The sequence below is a fragment of the Columba livia genome, chromosome 7 (assembly GCF_036013475.1).
Source record: "Columba livia isolate bColLiv1 breed racing homer chromosome 7, bColLiv1.pat.W.v2, whole genome shotgun sequence".
Lineage (NCBI taxonomy): Eukaryota > Metazoa > Chordata > Aves > Columbiformes > Columbidae > Columba > Columba livia.
In genome coordinates, this window is record NC_088608.1 from 23,582,910 (window position 1) to 23,598,621 (window position 15,712).

Here is a 15,712-nt window from a genome sequence, read left to right on the forward strand (position 1 = left end):
GTCCCGGAGCGCACCCCGCAGCACGGCTACTCACCCACGTGGAAATCACGGGGGGCAAATCGGGTACGAGTTATCAAAAAAACAGCCCAAACCTTAGGTTTATTTTGAAATATGTAGAGGAGATAGAACAGTCACGCAAAGTTTATCTGCGTTATTTATATATGTATCTCCATATCCGCTTTACCTATATACGTATACATACCTATCTACCCCTCTACTTCTCTCTGTAGAATATATATGGTTTTGAAGTATATTTTTTTCAACATATATATATTTTACACATCTCTCCTTCATTTTCAAAATGTTAACGCACAAGAGAAAAAGCACTACCCGGTATTTGGTATTTACATGGTTGGTCAGTGATGGAAACGCACTGTGCCATTGCACTGCAGGAATTTAGCAAATCGCCATTTACCTCAAAAGCAGCCACTAATTTAACGGTAAAGCTAAATGTCCGATTAAAGGATATCTACTGAGGGTGGAAAGGTGTGGGACGTGTCCCAGGTACATATTTTGAAGCCGCATGAGAAATTCTTATTTAATCCATCCATATTCAACTCCCCAGCTTGCTAAGACCGAACTCAGCTACTATAAGGGCTAGGATGCCTTTCCCTCCTGCTTTGGCTCTTTGCACTAGCCGACCGCTCCGTGCTGTTGAAGGACTTGGGGATTATTTGTGAGGAATCGTTTTCAACATAGCAACAGTCTTCAAGAGTAGCTTGGAAAGTATGTATTGCGTTAGATTTCGCTCTCAGAATCCCTCCTAGGTGACACGGTAATTATAGCTGCTTGGCTATAAATCTTTCCAAAAACTTCGAAAAATTTCGTCCTTGAGCAGTTTTGAAATTATTTGTAGCCTAGGGAAAAGAAGAAAACAAAAGCAGGATGTTCTAACGAATTGTAATATGCATGTGTGTGTCTGCGGGTCCATGCTGACACATACGCATACACATATGCATTTATGATCGCACTAGTTTGTGTGGGAGTTCGGCTTTATTTCCTCCTAAACGGCTTCCTTCCCCCCTCGCTTACTCTCCTTTTTTCTTTATATTTTCTTGATTTTCTTTCACTAACATTGAAGCACACGTAGGTATGTGTAGGCTCTTAAATATACCTATGTGTTTGTGAGTATCCATAAAAAACTCCATATGTGTGAGTATATATATGGGGCACATATGAGGATTGTATTTTTTGTATATATTTATACACATATATAGCGTGAGTGCCTGTATGTGTGTAGATGTCTTGGTGTGTTGTGATTTTCGGAATATAGAATTCGTATTCACATTTCTCACACCTGCTTCGTTTCCCGACGTGTTCGACAGAATTTATGACTCATCTCATTTTTTTGTTGGAAGGAAACAGCCGATCCCTAGCCTTTACTGACGCACGGGCAGTAAAACAACACCACCGCAAAATTACCAACAGGACATGCAGCCTGCGCACCCGGGCCGTGCCTAGGTACTGCTGGTGCCGGCTGCCATTTGGGCACTCAGGTTGGGCTCCCTCTTAGCTGCTGTAAGTTGCCTGGAGAAGCGCAACCGCTGCTCCCCGACTCTGGCAGGGGTTTGGTACAAGGAGGGGAGGAGTTGTGAGCTGCGGACTCGGGAAAGCCGATAAGACTGAGCAAAGAAATACACGTTGTTTTTGCGCTCTTAAGAAAGCGAATTCCGCCGATACATTAATTTCCCAATAATGTTTCTCTTTGCCCAAACAAATCATTCTCATGGGGTGTTTTATGAGCGCTGAGGGCAGAAAAAAAATCAGAACAAAGACAGTATTTCACCCCTCGGTTGGCAGGCAGCTGTTAAAGGTATTTACGGCTCTACTGCAGTGCGGCAGTCAATGCTGCTGGAGCGAGAAAGGAAAAAACAGGAAGCGAAAGGAAAAGATGAGGCACAATAAACATTGCAGCAGGTCGCGGGGGCCGGGCGGGACGCTGAGGAAGGATCTCTGCGAGAGACAAGAGGCAATAAAAGTGCATTCAGCGACAGCAGGCTCTGCCCAAACCCAGCACTAGCCTCCCATCACCAGCGGGGGAGGGGGCGGCGAGGGCGGGGAGGCAGCCTGCATCGCCCACACAGCGCCCCACGCCGGGGGTGACCCGAGCTGGATCCCGCCAGGGTGCGGGGGCGGCGGGGAGCAGCCCAGCCGCTAGCCCGGGCCCGCCGTCAAGGCCCGGCTCCGCCGCCTCTGCCCGCGGGTGGGCGCCGGCCCGACCGCCTCGGCCGGGGTCACCTGCCTGCGGCTCCCGCCCTCGGTGCGGCCGGGCTGGGTCGAGGCGCGGAGCGCAGCGGCCACCGGGGGCGCGGCAGGCCCTGGCCGCCGCCACCAGCCGTTTTGTCTCCACGTCCTCTTCCAGGAGAAGGCGCTGTAGGACAAGCCTGGCCGTTTTCCCAGTCTGGGCAAGGGTCCCGCCGCCCCCTGCCCCGGGCCCCAGACCCGGCCGCCCGTCTGCCCATGGAAGTGGCCCACCGCCACCTTTCTCAGGTGTCCCCGGATCCCTCCCCAGCTGGGCCTCAGTTGTCCCACTACCTTCAGCGCCACGGCCTCTTTTCCTCGGCCCCCTGCGTGCACCCATGCGCGCCTGTCTGCACTCCCTGCCTTCCCCACAGTGCCGGCGGAGCTCACCTTGGGTGCCCCGCCGCCCTCCCGGTCACCGGCCCTCACTTTGATGTCGGTCAGCCACCTCTTCCTTCCCTGCCCCTTTGATGTGGGTGCCAGAGCACCGTGGCGGCTTGCATCCTCCTCCCTGACTGCTCCCTTCCCCCGGGCAGAGTCCCCGGCCCCCGCATATTCCCCTGCAAGCCGTGGCTCTGCCTCTGCCTCACCTGTTGCCTTCAGGCTTCATCTGCTCCAGCCATGGCCGGGCATGACCCTGGTGGCCTCTGGTCCCCCCTGGACGTGTCTGCCCCAGCTAGACGCTCCCACGGCCCTGGGCCTCACCTCCCCCCTCCATGTTCCTTGCCCTCTTCCCCCGCGGACCCGGGGTGCCGATGCCCCCGTTTGATGTCGAGGCGCGGTCGCTGCTGCCCTGCCCACTCTGGAGCTCTGCTGCCTCAGGATCTGCCCGCGGGCGCGGTGTGCTGCGGGCAGGGGCCTTTGCATGCCCACATCCTGCTCGGGGAGGGCATGGGAGGTGAGGTGACTGTTGAAAAGTCGGGGTTATGATAAAAGCAGAGAGGGCTAATGCGTTGGACGCTATCAAGGCAGTCGATAGTTCTTCAAAGTTAGAGATGGAGCCTGTCATTTTCTTGTGGTGTGGGTAGGATGCTGATCGTCATGTTTGTCAAGTAGCATCAAGAGTGACAGTGGTTTGCACATGAGATTCAATTTCCCTAAACCTTTTATCGCAACAATTACCAGAGGAAACCGATTGTTACTGGCTTACTTCGTTCCTCATCTTATCAATCTCCAGATTGTCAGCCTCAAATATGAGCACTTGCATAAAAACCTGGAGAATTAACTGGCCAGATCTTCAAAGTCAACTTGCACATCTGCATTTTAGAGTAGGAAATGTGAAAATCCTCCTAATTCCCTCTTCAAAAACTCAGGGCTAGAATTACTCAGATGCAGAAACATAATTCTTGCCCCTAGATCACAGAGAGTTGTATCTCACTCATCAACTGCTTAATATCCCACAGTCTCACCTTTCCCAGTCCCAGCATCCCTGACACAGTTACCCAAAGCACATGCCCGCCCCTCTGCTCCCTCCCCGTATGCCAGGGACTGACGCTTTGGCCGGCCGCTCGTCATGCTGTCCGCCTTGCCACGGCTTCTCTCCTCCCCCACTCGAGGGACGATGCCCTTGTCCCCAAACCGTGGGCTTCTCTTGCCTACGAGAAGCACTAAGAAGCGATTGCAGACACGCAGGGAGGGACGTGACCCTCCCTGTCCCGGCACGAGAGCTGGAACTCTCCCGTGGCCACCGCGCACACGGCCCCTGCTGCCCTGGACCTGACCTTCCCCGTAGCCAGCATCCGCTGCCAGGTCCGGGGTAAAAGCATTTGACTCTGCAATGTGGTTCCTGTCGTCCCAGGCTGTTTTTCCCATATTTTGTTGCACTTCCCGGCTGCACCTTTCCCCCACCTTCCCACGGCACCTGCACCCAGCACTTCTTGCAGCTGTCTGCCGCTGAAGCAGTTCCAGAGGCCAGTGAGGACGGGGCTTTTAGGACGGGGTGGTGGCCCGGAGGCTGCCAGGGACCCTGGTGCATCGCCTGCCGTGCCGAGGCCCGGGTGCCTGAGCAAGGCGCGGGATACAGCCCCGTAGAGCGCTTTCCTTCCCTGAGTAGGGCTGGGAGCGCGGGCCGTGCTCCTCCTGAAAGAGATCCACGAGTCAGCCCCACGCAGGGCAGTCCACCCCTCTCCGGGGAGCCCTAGGCCATATCCCCCAGGCTTTCATCGCCCCCCCCAATAAAGTTGCTGAAATATCACCTCATGCACTGACCCTGACATCTGTCCTAGGCGGGCGGGGGCACAGGGTGAAAGAACCATTCCCCTGCTTAAGCCATTAATAAAGCAAGAAGGTGATACCGTGTGATCTAAGCGTTAACACAGAGGAAGGAAAATAGAGGAATGCAAAATAACCCATGTCGGAAAAAAAGGAGCAGGAAAGGAGCTCAGGGCGCCCCTTGCTCTCTGGAGAAAAACAAATGAATCAACTGTGATTGGAGCCACCTAAAGAGTACGGCGAAAGCTAAGCCGCCCCTTTTAGGCAATTTTAAGCTTGTGTAGCCAGATTGTGTGGGAAATGGCCAAGTAAGAGCAGAACAGGAGCTACCTAATTCTGACGTTAGACAGGCACCACTCAGCTGGTGACAGCTGGTGCCACCACCCAGCGAGGGGCTGAAGTTGGATCGTTTTTCAGAGCAGAGCCCCTGCGCAGAGAGGAGCATCCGCACCCGCGGGGCGGAGGGAGCGGCGGGTCTGCTCTGTCCGTGGACGGTCCCCGACGGGGCGGACGTGGCTCCCTGCTCTCTGGAGAAGGTACAAGCTCCTCCTCGAAGGCACCAAGAGCTGCTGGTGGCTTCGTCTTCCTCATCTTGGCCATGATAGATTGGGAGCTGCTGCCTGGGTTCCTTTATGCTGTGTGACTGCCAGGATCATTTGACTTCCTGTGGTCGGGCTCCTTGAAATTCTCATTTGCTAACTCCCACCCTGCTCCCTTCACACCAGGACTGTTTTATTGTTTTATAACTCTCCTTAAATTTCCAATCCTCAAAGATCTCATTGTGGCAGGCTTCACACTTTCTGCCTTTCCACAGCCCCGTGCCCTTGCTATTTCCAGCAGTTTGGTCGCTTGCAGAGTCCTTCGGGTGTCTGGCGAGCCCACAGCTCCTGGCACAGAGAATCTGAGCAACAGCTCAGGAGGTGAATGAGTCGGAACCATTTCCCAGGGACGCCTGACCAAAACGCCATAAGCATCCAGGGAAGGGAGAGGCGGATCTCCTCTCTCCGAAGCACCTCTGGGTTTTCTCCTGATGATGGGCTTCTCTGTTCCCTAGAAGATATAATGTAAGATTTCAACGGGTACCCGCAGCGAAATGCACTCGGCTTCTTTATCAAGAGCAATTTGGGAGCACTAACTTGCCTCTCAGCAGCTTTTCCTACAACACGCTCCTCAAAAAGGCCGGCATAACGCCGAGGAGCTGACCTTCCACCCATTCCCGGTATCGGAGCCCAGTCCCGTTTTATAGGACAGATTCAGCGAACCTTTATTTAGCGAATAAAAGTTTAAAGCCGAAGGTTATTTATGGTTCCATAGAGATAGGTCCTGAGTGGCTATTTAGAAGCACGTGATTCCAATAAACTTTGTTTTATGGCTTGAGAGTTGACAAGCCAAAATATAATTCCCACCATAAATTAGTTTAAGAGCATACAAGTGCAGATGCTTTCGTTCCTGGAAGCAGTAATCGGGAAAGTGTTAGCAGGGAACCGTCTGCGGGAATGCGGCCGTGCAGGCACCTCTGCTCCCGGGTCCCCCCGGCCGGGGGGCGAGCGCGCAGTAAGTTCGCAATCAGCCTCCCCACCGCCGCGCTCCACTCTCTCTGTGCCCCTGGAGACTCCGTGGGAGTGGGGAAGCAGAGCTGCGCCGCCCGGCCACGCGGACCGGCTTTGCGGGGAAAGGGAACAGGTAGAGCTCAGGTGGCCGGGACCAGCGGGCTGTTCCCCGACTGAGATTTCTAAATTTAGTGGGACATCTTATTTGAACCTAAACTTTTTTTTTTTTTTTTTTTACTAAATATGTATACGTAAAGGATATAAAAGAAAAAAAAAAAAAAGAAAAAAAAGAAGGATAAGGGACAGTTTAGTGCCGAAATGCTGCTATTCCACTGTCCTCGCAAGTTCTGGATGCTGTCCAGAGTGGGAGACTGAAAAAAAATATTTTTTTTTTACAAAACCAGTCTTGTGAAGCTCTATCTTGTGAACTCTTGATATCCAGGCAATTTCTCTGGATGTAATACAATATGTCTCCAAGATATGGTAGGAAGACAACAGAAGAGGCGAAAAACCGCTTACAGAAAAGAAACCCCAAATACTAGCATTTTTACTTTTAAATATATGATGTATTTCAGGAGGACTAGACTTTGCGTGGTGTTTTTTTTATTTTATTTTTTTTTTCCTTAAAGTGATCTTTTAATGTATTTATTAAATTATTTTAAGAAAAGCTCAAGTCAAATCTACCCTTCTCTAACGCAAAGATGCAGGTCTCGTGGTTACTGTTAGGTTAATTAGGTGATCTTAAAGGCGACCTATTTTAGAGTAATCCAAGATAAATTCTTACAAAATTGTAGTTCTTTCTGTGCTCAGCATGGATGCTGCATGGCATATCGTGACATTTCATGGGTTACAATTTAGAAAAGGTGATCTGAATATTTCCTTTGTAAGTGATTGGATTACCACAGAACAACGGGGAAAAAAGGCCTTTGTTATTATTATTATTTTTTTTTCCATCAGTGAAAGAGGGAGGTCTGACTTTTCATCCTTCTAGAAATTATCCGGTATAAAATTTAAACTATGAATATTAAAAGTGAAAGATCACACCCCAGACACAGGGAAGACATGTGTTCATAAAAAAACTGTCTGAATGCAACGTGGTCCTCATTTGGAAGGGGCTTCCACCCCATCACTCTGCTGCTCACAGGATTTACCACCAGCTCCTCTCTGCCTTCATCTATCAAACGTGGTCTGTAGCTGTTCTCCAGAAATATCACCCGTATGTGGAATACAGCAGTAACAAACGTTTTTGTTGCAACAGGTTCGGCAGCATGGAAGAACATCCATGGTAAGTAGCCTCTTATTTCTTGTAGCATTTGTAATGCTTGGAAATCCTGTTTCTTCCCTTCAGATTGGAAGAGTTAAAACCGATGTATCCCTGCTACCAAAAAAACCCGAAAAAATACTATGTCAGCACGTGAAGCTTCTTGTGAAGTCGGCTTGTGGTACTATGCCATAATCCTGGCTCGTGTTAAAAGTGGAGGTGCAGCCTCCGGAGGGTTTATTATAGGGTTGTACAGGTGTCCTCCTGCTCTTAAACACTCTGAAGCAATTAGCAGCGTTTCCATTTTAACTCGGCGGGACTGTACAGCGCCTCCCCATGCAGAGCCCGGACGGATCACGTTGTGTCCCAGCACCTCACAACGCTGGCTACCCCCACTCTTTTCTCCAGGCGGGATTCAAAGCGTAATCGTGCCTGCTGTCTAACGTTAACCTCGTTTGGCAGAGGCTGGAGAACGGGCGAGAGAGACAGCGGGCTCCGTGGGCTGCCAGCGCCGGCCAGCCGGAGCAGCCACGCTGAAGCCAGGTCGTGTGGGGCGGTAGAGCTGATCCTATGCTACTAGGACTCTCCGGGCAAGGGAGATTCAGACGTGGATTTAAATGCTGTGTGGACACATAGGGGAGTGGGTATCTGAGCTTAGGAGGCAACATTTTACTCTAGGGGCTTTTGCATCCCCGATGGTCCCTCATGAGCTGCGCTGAGGGCACGGAGGGGAGGGCAGCAAATCAGTGTGAAGCAGGAAGTGCTGTTGAACCTTTCTGGCTGCAGTAAGGAGCTAAGTGCATTTAGTCCTCGTGCTTCAGACTGAAACTGGCTCGTCTTTCAAGGAGGAAAATAAAGCCTGCGATATTTGGAGATTCATTTGGTATACATTGTCCTTCCCTCTTCTGCTAGCCCGCTCTGAGAGCATGTAGAGGAGCGGAGCTGTGTTTGTGTTTCTCCACGCTTCCTCTCCCTGCTTGCTGATAAATAATCTATTTCACTGCCTGTGCTAGGCTTCTTCTCTTATTGCCTTACGTTGCGATATTGGTTTTCGAGTCCTTTAAATATGAACTAAAGAATCACCTCCAGCGTTGCAGTTTTCATTGTGTTCCATGGGTAACTTTCCTTCACCCCCGCCCCTGTAGCTCAGCCCTGCGCCATGTAGATACCCTTGGCATTTTATTCCAGGGCCGACCCTAAATGTATGGATTACTTCTTTTCTACCAACGTACATTTAGCATACTGATGATGAACCAGAATACAAAAAGCCTGATAGATCAAAAGCATTTTGTATGGGCAGTTGAACAGGAGGTGAATATATAACGCTTTTGTTCATCAATAACTCTTTGGCTTTGACCTGTCTGAGCAAGTCGTGCAATAAGGTGAAACGCAGGTCACAGCGTCTAACAAATATGAAAATGTGTAGTATTAGGCAGAGCAGGGAGCTGCTACTTCCCCAGCCCCATCACTTCTCCCTGGGCAGCCCTCTGCAGGCTTGTCCGCTGCCGGGGGCTACCCCAAACCCGGGTCCTATTTGGGGGGGATGTTACCCTGTCTGTTCAGCCGCGTGGTTAAGACCTCCTCCGGGGGGGGCATGTATCCCCCCTCCCCTCAGAGAAAGAAGGAGAAAGCGTGGCGAGCTGCTTAAAATAGTTGGGTGGAGATTTAAATAATCGGGGGGTGGAGGGGAGGAAGAGAATATTAGAATCACAAAGTCGTTTCGAGTTGCACTTGCTGTGAAGAAGACACCACCGCAGTGGTAAGAAAGCACATGTTTAAAAATAGCATCCCAGAGATCAGGCAGCTGGGAGTTGAAGCCAGGCAAACAAACCGGTACACATCGCTCGGATAAACGCAACACCCCCAAATCTGCCCTCCGCAGTGGTTGGATGTATCACACCCGCACCATTATTTGTCCTTATGGTGCCTGTTTTAAATAGTGGAAGGAGAAGAGGTTGACCGCAGGACAGCAGTGAGGAGCTGGGTCAGACACAATTCATGAACTTTTGTACTCCTGTGTGCTGCTGTCGACAAAGTAAAAATAATGAAACTTTGTGATATGTTTGTAAATGATTTCGGCTGACCTCTCGCCCTGCCCTTCACCATAAACGCTACGGCGGGGAGAACCTGGGAGGGTGCGAGGCTGCGGCTCGCAGGCAGCTCGCGGGGATAATAGCTAGACCAGCATAATGGGATGAAGGTAAATTTGGAAACTCTCTTCTTCCCCAGAGCAACTAACTCCAGTCTTTAATCTCTTTTTCACCAATTGCTGTTTCTATTGTCGGCTGTTATACTTCTGTTTCGATTTTTTTAAAAAATTCTTTGTTATTTGGGGGGATTTCTAATTACGGAAAATGTCTTCAGATCCGTGTTAGCCTAAATAGATAAAGATTATTTTCTAAATTTTGTTAACCATTATTATTCTAAATAGAGCAATTCGACCCGTAACGTCCGTTTTCCTTAGCGAGGACTTAAACGGCAGAGTATTTAAATGAGCATCAGGTCTTTCTGAGAATTTGGTAGTCGAAATTCGTCGCTATAAATTGGTGAAGAGTCGTATAGCTCTGCTGCAGCACCAATAACAAGCGTGAATATTTTCTGAAATGCTACCTTCCTGCAAATCTGTATTTCAGAACTGAGTCCCAGCAGAATAGTTTGCATTCCTCAGAAGACAGTAAGGACTAAGAGAATTGCAAAGACCTGCTATTTTGTAGATGAAAACAGAATGTTATTACGTTGTCTATATATACCCTGTAGAACCGAATTTGTGTGATATTCATATAGTCACAGATTCGATTCTAGGGGAATATATGGTCGATGAAAAAACTTCACCTTTCTGCAAATGGTTAGAAGTTTAAATACTGGCGGAATCAAAAGGCATGTGCGTCCTGAAAACTCAGACATTATGAAAGTTTTGCTGCCTCGCTCCTATTTGCTAGGTTTTAGGACGTTTCTTAAAATTCGAGTTGTCGTTCAGTCGTAACTCTCAGTTGTCGTTCAGTCGTACCTCTCATTGACAGACTGTGAATTTAAACAGTTAGTGTCACCAGAAGTTACAAATTTTCTGAAAAAATATCTACCAATCAGCGAATGAATCTTTAAAAAGATACCCATAAATTAGCTAGATATGCCAGACGTTAGCAAAATTTTCCTGTCAAGGGTCCAGATCGCATCAAAATATTTACGACAGCAGCAAAAGCAGCATTCACCTCACTTGAATGTATTTACTTGTGCCCCTGGAATGATATTGATGAATGAAGACAGAATTTATCTAATTAAAACCGTGATATTTTTAACCTAATTAAATGCCGTCTCCAGTTCAACTGATTGAACTTTAGTGGTTAAAAGTGAACGGTTTCCTGCCATCTGTATGATTTTACATACATACGTGTGTACGTTTACATGTAAACGTGTGCGTTTGCGTCTGTGTGCGCATACGTACACACGCATAAGTGTTGAGGCTTGCAAAGTGAATGAGAAGTTACTGATTGCCTAATTTTATTCAGCAGAACTAAATTCTGGTAACTTTTGGGTGACCTCTGCGAGACAAAGACAGGACAGATCTATTGTACATGATATTACCCTCTTCTTTGACAGCTTTTCTTTTCCTTGCCTCCTAATCAGTTTTCTCCCTTTTAATCCCTCTCCAGCTCCTCGCTCTGTACGTTTCTTTCGATATTTTATTTAAAGCGAGGTAACAAAACCCGGTGGCGATTGCGGCTGGTAAATCAGACGGTGGGGCATCCTCCCTCGGGGCTGGGGGAAGGCAGCTCAAACAAAAGGCTGGCCCTACCTGCCGGCCGGGGAGGCGGCTGCCGCCCGAGGAGCATCCCTACACCTCCGGTACCTGATTTGGGGGGTGCGACCCGCCAGAGAGGGGGTCACTCGGTTACAGGGGTATTATTCAGTGAAATCGGTGGAAATGCGGAGCTGCGGAGAAATCCGGTGATCGGCTCCCGCCTCCCCATTGGCCGGGCCGGTCACATGCCCGCCTAACTTTATTCAGTTGACAGCAAGTAGGAGGGCTCTATGGCAGGGGAAAAAAAGACAACACGAGAAAAATTAGTATTTTCTACCTTCAGAAATTAATGGCCATGAGTTCGTATATGGTGAACTCTAAGTATGTGGATCCCAAATTTCCTCCTTGCGAGGAATATTTGCAGAATAGCTACCTAGGCGAGCAGGGGGCCGAGTACTACAGTGCCTCGCAGGGCTCTGATTTCCAGCACCAGGGACTCTACCCACGGTCAAACTACAGCGAGCAGCCCTTTAGCTGTAGCAATGCCCAAGGCTCCGCCGTGCAGCCGCGGGGTCATGGACAGGAGCAATCCGGCCCAGCGAGCCACTTCCCTGGCCAAGCAGAGCATTGTCCACCGCCTCCAATGCCCAACTCGCGAGCCTGCAGCCAGCAACCGGCCCTCAAACCCCCAAACGGGTCAGCAGTTAAGCAGCCAGCAGTAGTTTATCCCTGGATGAAGAAAGTCCATGTTAACTCGGGTAAGGATCCTCTTCTTACTTTGCTCTTCTACCCTGCTTCCGATCGTCCTCAGAGACGCTCGCTCGAGTCCCTGCCAGACTCGTGGACGAGCTTTTTAAGCCGAGGTAGCCAATTACACTCGTCATAAATTTTTATTGCTGAGGAAATAGGCCGTTGGCCATGCGGGGCTTTGCCGTGCAGGAAAAAACTCCGTTTTAGGAGCCTGCTAGAGGCTCCCACCCTACCTAGCTGCGTGTGCCTGTAGTGCCTGCCTTAAATGAGGAGAACAGCCCGTTCATTGTAAGCTACTGGGACGAACCCAGCCCGGCCGCATGCTCGCAGCTCGTAAGGTTTTCTTTTGCAAAGTCGAACCGGCAAGTCAAGATTAGCTTTGTAAAGTTCTCCGTGTTTTTTTCCCAGTGAATCCAAATTACAACGGAGGGGAACCTAAACGCTCCCGCACAGCTTACACCAGACAGCAAGTCCTAGAACTGGAAAAAGAATTTCATTTTAACAGGTACCTGACAAGGCGCCGCCGTATCGAGATAGCCCACACTTTGTGTCTCTCTGAGCGCCAGATCAAGATCTGGTTTCAGAACAGAAGAATGAAGTGGAAAAAAGATCACAAACTGCCCAACACGAAGGGCAGATCTTCTTCCTCGGGTTCAAACCCCCATTTACAGACTGGTTCCAAGGACCATCAGACTGACTTGACAACTTTGTAGAAGAGGTGAAATTTTCCATTTCATCCTTCGCTTCTGACCGGTACTGTACATAACTGACACTGCCCAAGCAGAATCTGCATGTAGCAGCTAAGGACTCGAGAAACTGTCATCTTTCTTTAAGGTACTGTTGTACAAAGGAGACAAAATGACGCTACTTTGGACTTTATTTTATTTGCCTCTGCTAGCACATCCTAAAAAAAAAAAAAAAGGGGGGGGGGGAGAGATGGAGGAGGAAGAAAAAAAAAAGCATCATGCAGGCAGTGGGAATTGGGCAAATATTAAACGAGACCTTCTGTCCATAAAAAGTAATAAATCATTGAAAATGAAACTGTCCTGTGTTTCAGTTTTGAATTCGAAAGTGAAGGTTTGATGTTTTATTCTGGGATTTTCACTTTTAATAGTCTTTTTATCCCATGCAATTTCGGAAGGATGCATTTAGGCAAGTTGAGGACATGATATGTATAGCATAGTCTTTAATTTGAATATAAAGACTGGTAATTGTGAACTTTCTGTGCTGCTTTACCTTTCCTGGTATAATGAAAATACTTGCTCATTTCCATAACGTCTCAGAAGGTGTGCATAGGAATTAAGTGAAAACGGGTTATTTTATGTACTAATAGTGTTAGTGTATTTATTTATTTGTTACATAGAAGAGTGAAGATAAAAACAAAAAAGGTCAAACCAAAAATGGGGAAGGGGAGCTGAAATACAGTACTTTTTCTTCCCAGTCTCATGAACACATGTATAATGTTTACTTGTCTTGAACGTACACAACTTTCTCGACCCTTTTTTTGAATTTCCTTTGTGAATAGGACAAGCGTCTCTGCTCCTTACTGTGTGCCATCCAGGGCTAACAGGCTTGAAATCTGTTTCCAAAGTCTGCTCTGCTCAGCGCTGTGCTTTAAACCATCGATACCTCATTTAAAAACGGAGAAAACAAACAAACAAATAGACCACAAGCCACCAGGAAAAAAAAAAAAAAAAGCAAAAAACAACAAAACACACAAAAAAACCCAGAATGAAAAATTAAAGCTATTTCTCATATAACCTGAGCCTTTCAAAGCTGAAAGCTGAATGCATTGTTTCTATCAGATTTTACATTTATTTTCTGTCCAAGAGAGAGACAGGCTATGTAGGTTGCTGCTTTGTTTTGTTCTGAGGTTATTTTTGTCCTTTTTTTTTTTTTTTTTTTTTTTAGAACAATGATTGTTTTTAAGCAGACTAAGACACATGACTACAATGGTTAGAAATCCCAGCAAGTTGCTTCCAGGGAAAGGGAAAAGGCTTGAATGGGAACAGAGCTAATACCCACGGATTTGTCCCTGGCTGATGGCCGCATCGTGCCAAAGTTTTAGTGCGTTAATAACTACCAAACCCAGCCAAACCAGCTCCCTCAGCTACTTACACCTTCGCTTAGGCGATTTTAAAGCTCAGCCCTTATCTCCTGTACCCTCAGGGCAGCCTGGGAGAGGGACCATACCATCGAAATTGTAACGAGGTGATGCCTTTATTAAAGAGAAAAGAGGCAAAGAAGGAATCCCAGAGCAAACCCTGAAGGGAGGTGGAAAGAGCAGGGAGTGAGTTAACGTGCACATCTCCAGGCTGGGTGCTTCCCACCGAAGACTCACTACTTTCTGGGCTCACTAGGGAAAGCACTGGCCAAAATGGGCTTGAATTAATTCGAAAATAAAAGGAGAGCTTTTCAACAGGGGTGTATTTAGCAGCATTAACTGTGGCGAGCGGTTAATTTCTGCCCTTTTCTCATCCCTAGAAGTCCGCAATGTGTCTTGTAAGACTTGGTCTTTTCTTTTTGGAGCCTGGAGAAAACTCTTTGTTCTTCCTTAGGGTTAGCCCAGTTCTCAGACTTGCACATGGCAATACTTGAATATCTCCACGTCGTGATATTAAAGATGGATATTCCTGCATTATTCGCATCATTGTTTCTGTGACAAAAAGCACCGGGTTCATACATAGTAAAGACGTCTTTTTTCTGACGCCTTCACGTTGAGAAGCTGAAAAGGTATTTTACTGAAGTTCGGCTAAATTGCAGGAACAGGTTCACCCAGAGGACAAATTTTCTATTCGATTAGTTGTATTTCAGCCGGGAAGAGTGACCTCTAAACCCTTAACCTTTTGGACCCAAACTACCCTTCCCTTTCTCTGGCATGGAGAGCAACTAGAAGCAACGCTTGAGGAGGGAATTCCTGAGACAAGTTTTCAAGTTTTGTTACTCCCGGTTCCTGTGGTAGCGGCCTTCTGCCTCCAGAGTTGTCCAAAACCCTCCCTATGCTCTTCATACAGATCTGAGGAAACAAAAGAGAAAGGGAAAAAAACCCCACAAACCAACAACAACCCAAACAAACTACCCACCACCCTCTCCGGCTGCTGTTATTCCAAATTCTCCTCCCGGACCCCCGCTGTTTTCTTAAAATCTGTGATAAGTTGGCTGGGAGCGGGGTAAACGTGTTATTTGAGAGAGAGCTACCAACTTTGGCATGTGTAGTAGAGTTCAGGAAAATAATGGCCTTGGATAAGCAAATCCTGGCTTAGTGCTTCTTATCGACTGAGATGGCTCCCAAAATTAAAGGGCCAAATTCTGGTCCCAGATTTCCTTTCCTTGCCCACTGAAGTCAAACAAGGATGTAGCTGCGAGCAGAATTTGTCTCGTTGTCTTTTGAAATGTTAATGTCTCCAGGACGAGTGTTGGGTTCAGCAGGCACAGCTCTTACATCCCGTTTTCAAGTCCCCTTTGAGCAAGGCTGGGCACTGTAAGTTTACATAGTTGTAATTACACTGTAAGCTCGAAGAATACATAAACTGGAGGCAGAAAGTACCAAAAGAAATAGTTTTCAGCTGCCAACGCTCTGAAGGGCCGGGAATGTCTGTAATAACGACCAGAAGCACCCACTGGTCATTATCTCCCGTGGAAAACGAACCTGAGGTTTAATTTTTGTTGGGTTTTAACACTCCTTCAGAGTTATTTTGTGTAGGAGAGGAAGCTGTTTATTTTTGTTTATCGTGGGTGAATCGTTGTGCATTGGAGCCTTTGTTAAATGGTCGCATTGTCCAGCAATAATCTCAGATCTGTTAAAGTGCTATGCTTTTTATAGACTTTGCCAATGATTTGCTGCCATTGATTAAAGCGTTATTTATACTAATTGTTGCCTGTAGTTTTGATGTAAGCCATCTATATACATTTGAAATAATAAAAGGTGTAGAGAAATAGATTCTGGTTTGTACCTTGAAC

The 15,712-nt window shown here is 47.9% G+C and overlaps 1 protein-coding gene across 2 annotated transcripts; it reads left to right on the forward strand.

The window, feature by feature from the left end:
- The first annotated feature begins 2,688 nt into the window (after nt 1-2,688).
- HOXD4 (homeobox D4) lies at nt 2,689-15,690 on the forward strand. 2 transcript variants are annotated; one of them, XM_065068861.1, is made up of 3 exons: nt 2,689-6,006; nt 7,261-7,287; nt 12,161-15,690. In XM_065068861.1, exons 1-3 carry the CDS (start codon nt 5,949-5,951, stop codon nt 12,463-12,465), a joined length of 390 nt encoding a protein of 129 aa, XP_064924933.1. In that variant the 5' UTR covers nt 2,689-5,948; the 3' UTR covers nt 12,466-15,690. The 2 variants fall into 2 exon arrangements, with proteins under 2 accessions (XP_064924933.1, XP_005514261.2); XM_005514204.4 differs by lacking the exons at nt 2,689-6,006; nt 7,261-7,287 and adding an exon at nt 7,307-11,760.
- Nucleotides 15,691-15,712: the final 22 nt, after the last annotated feature.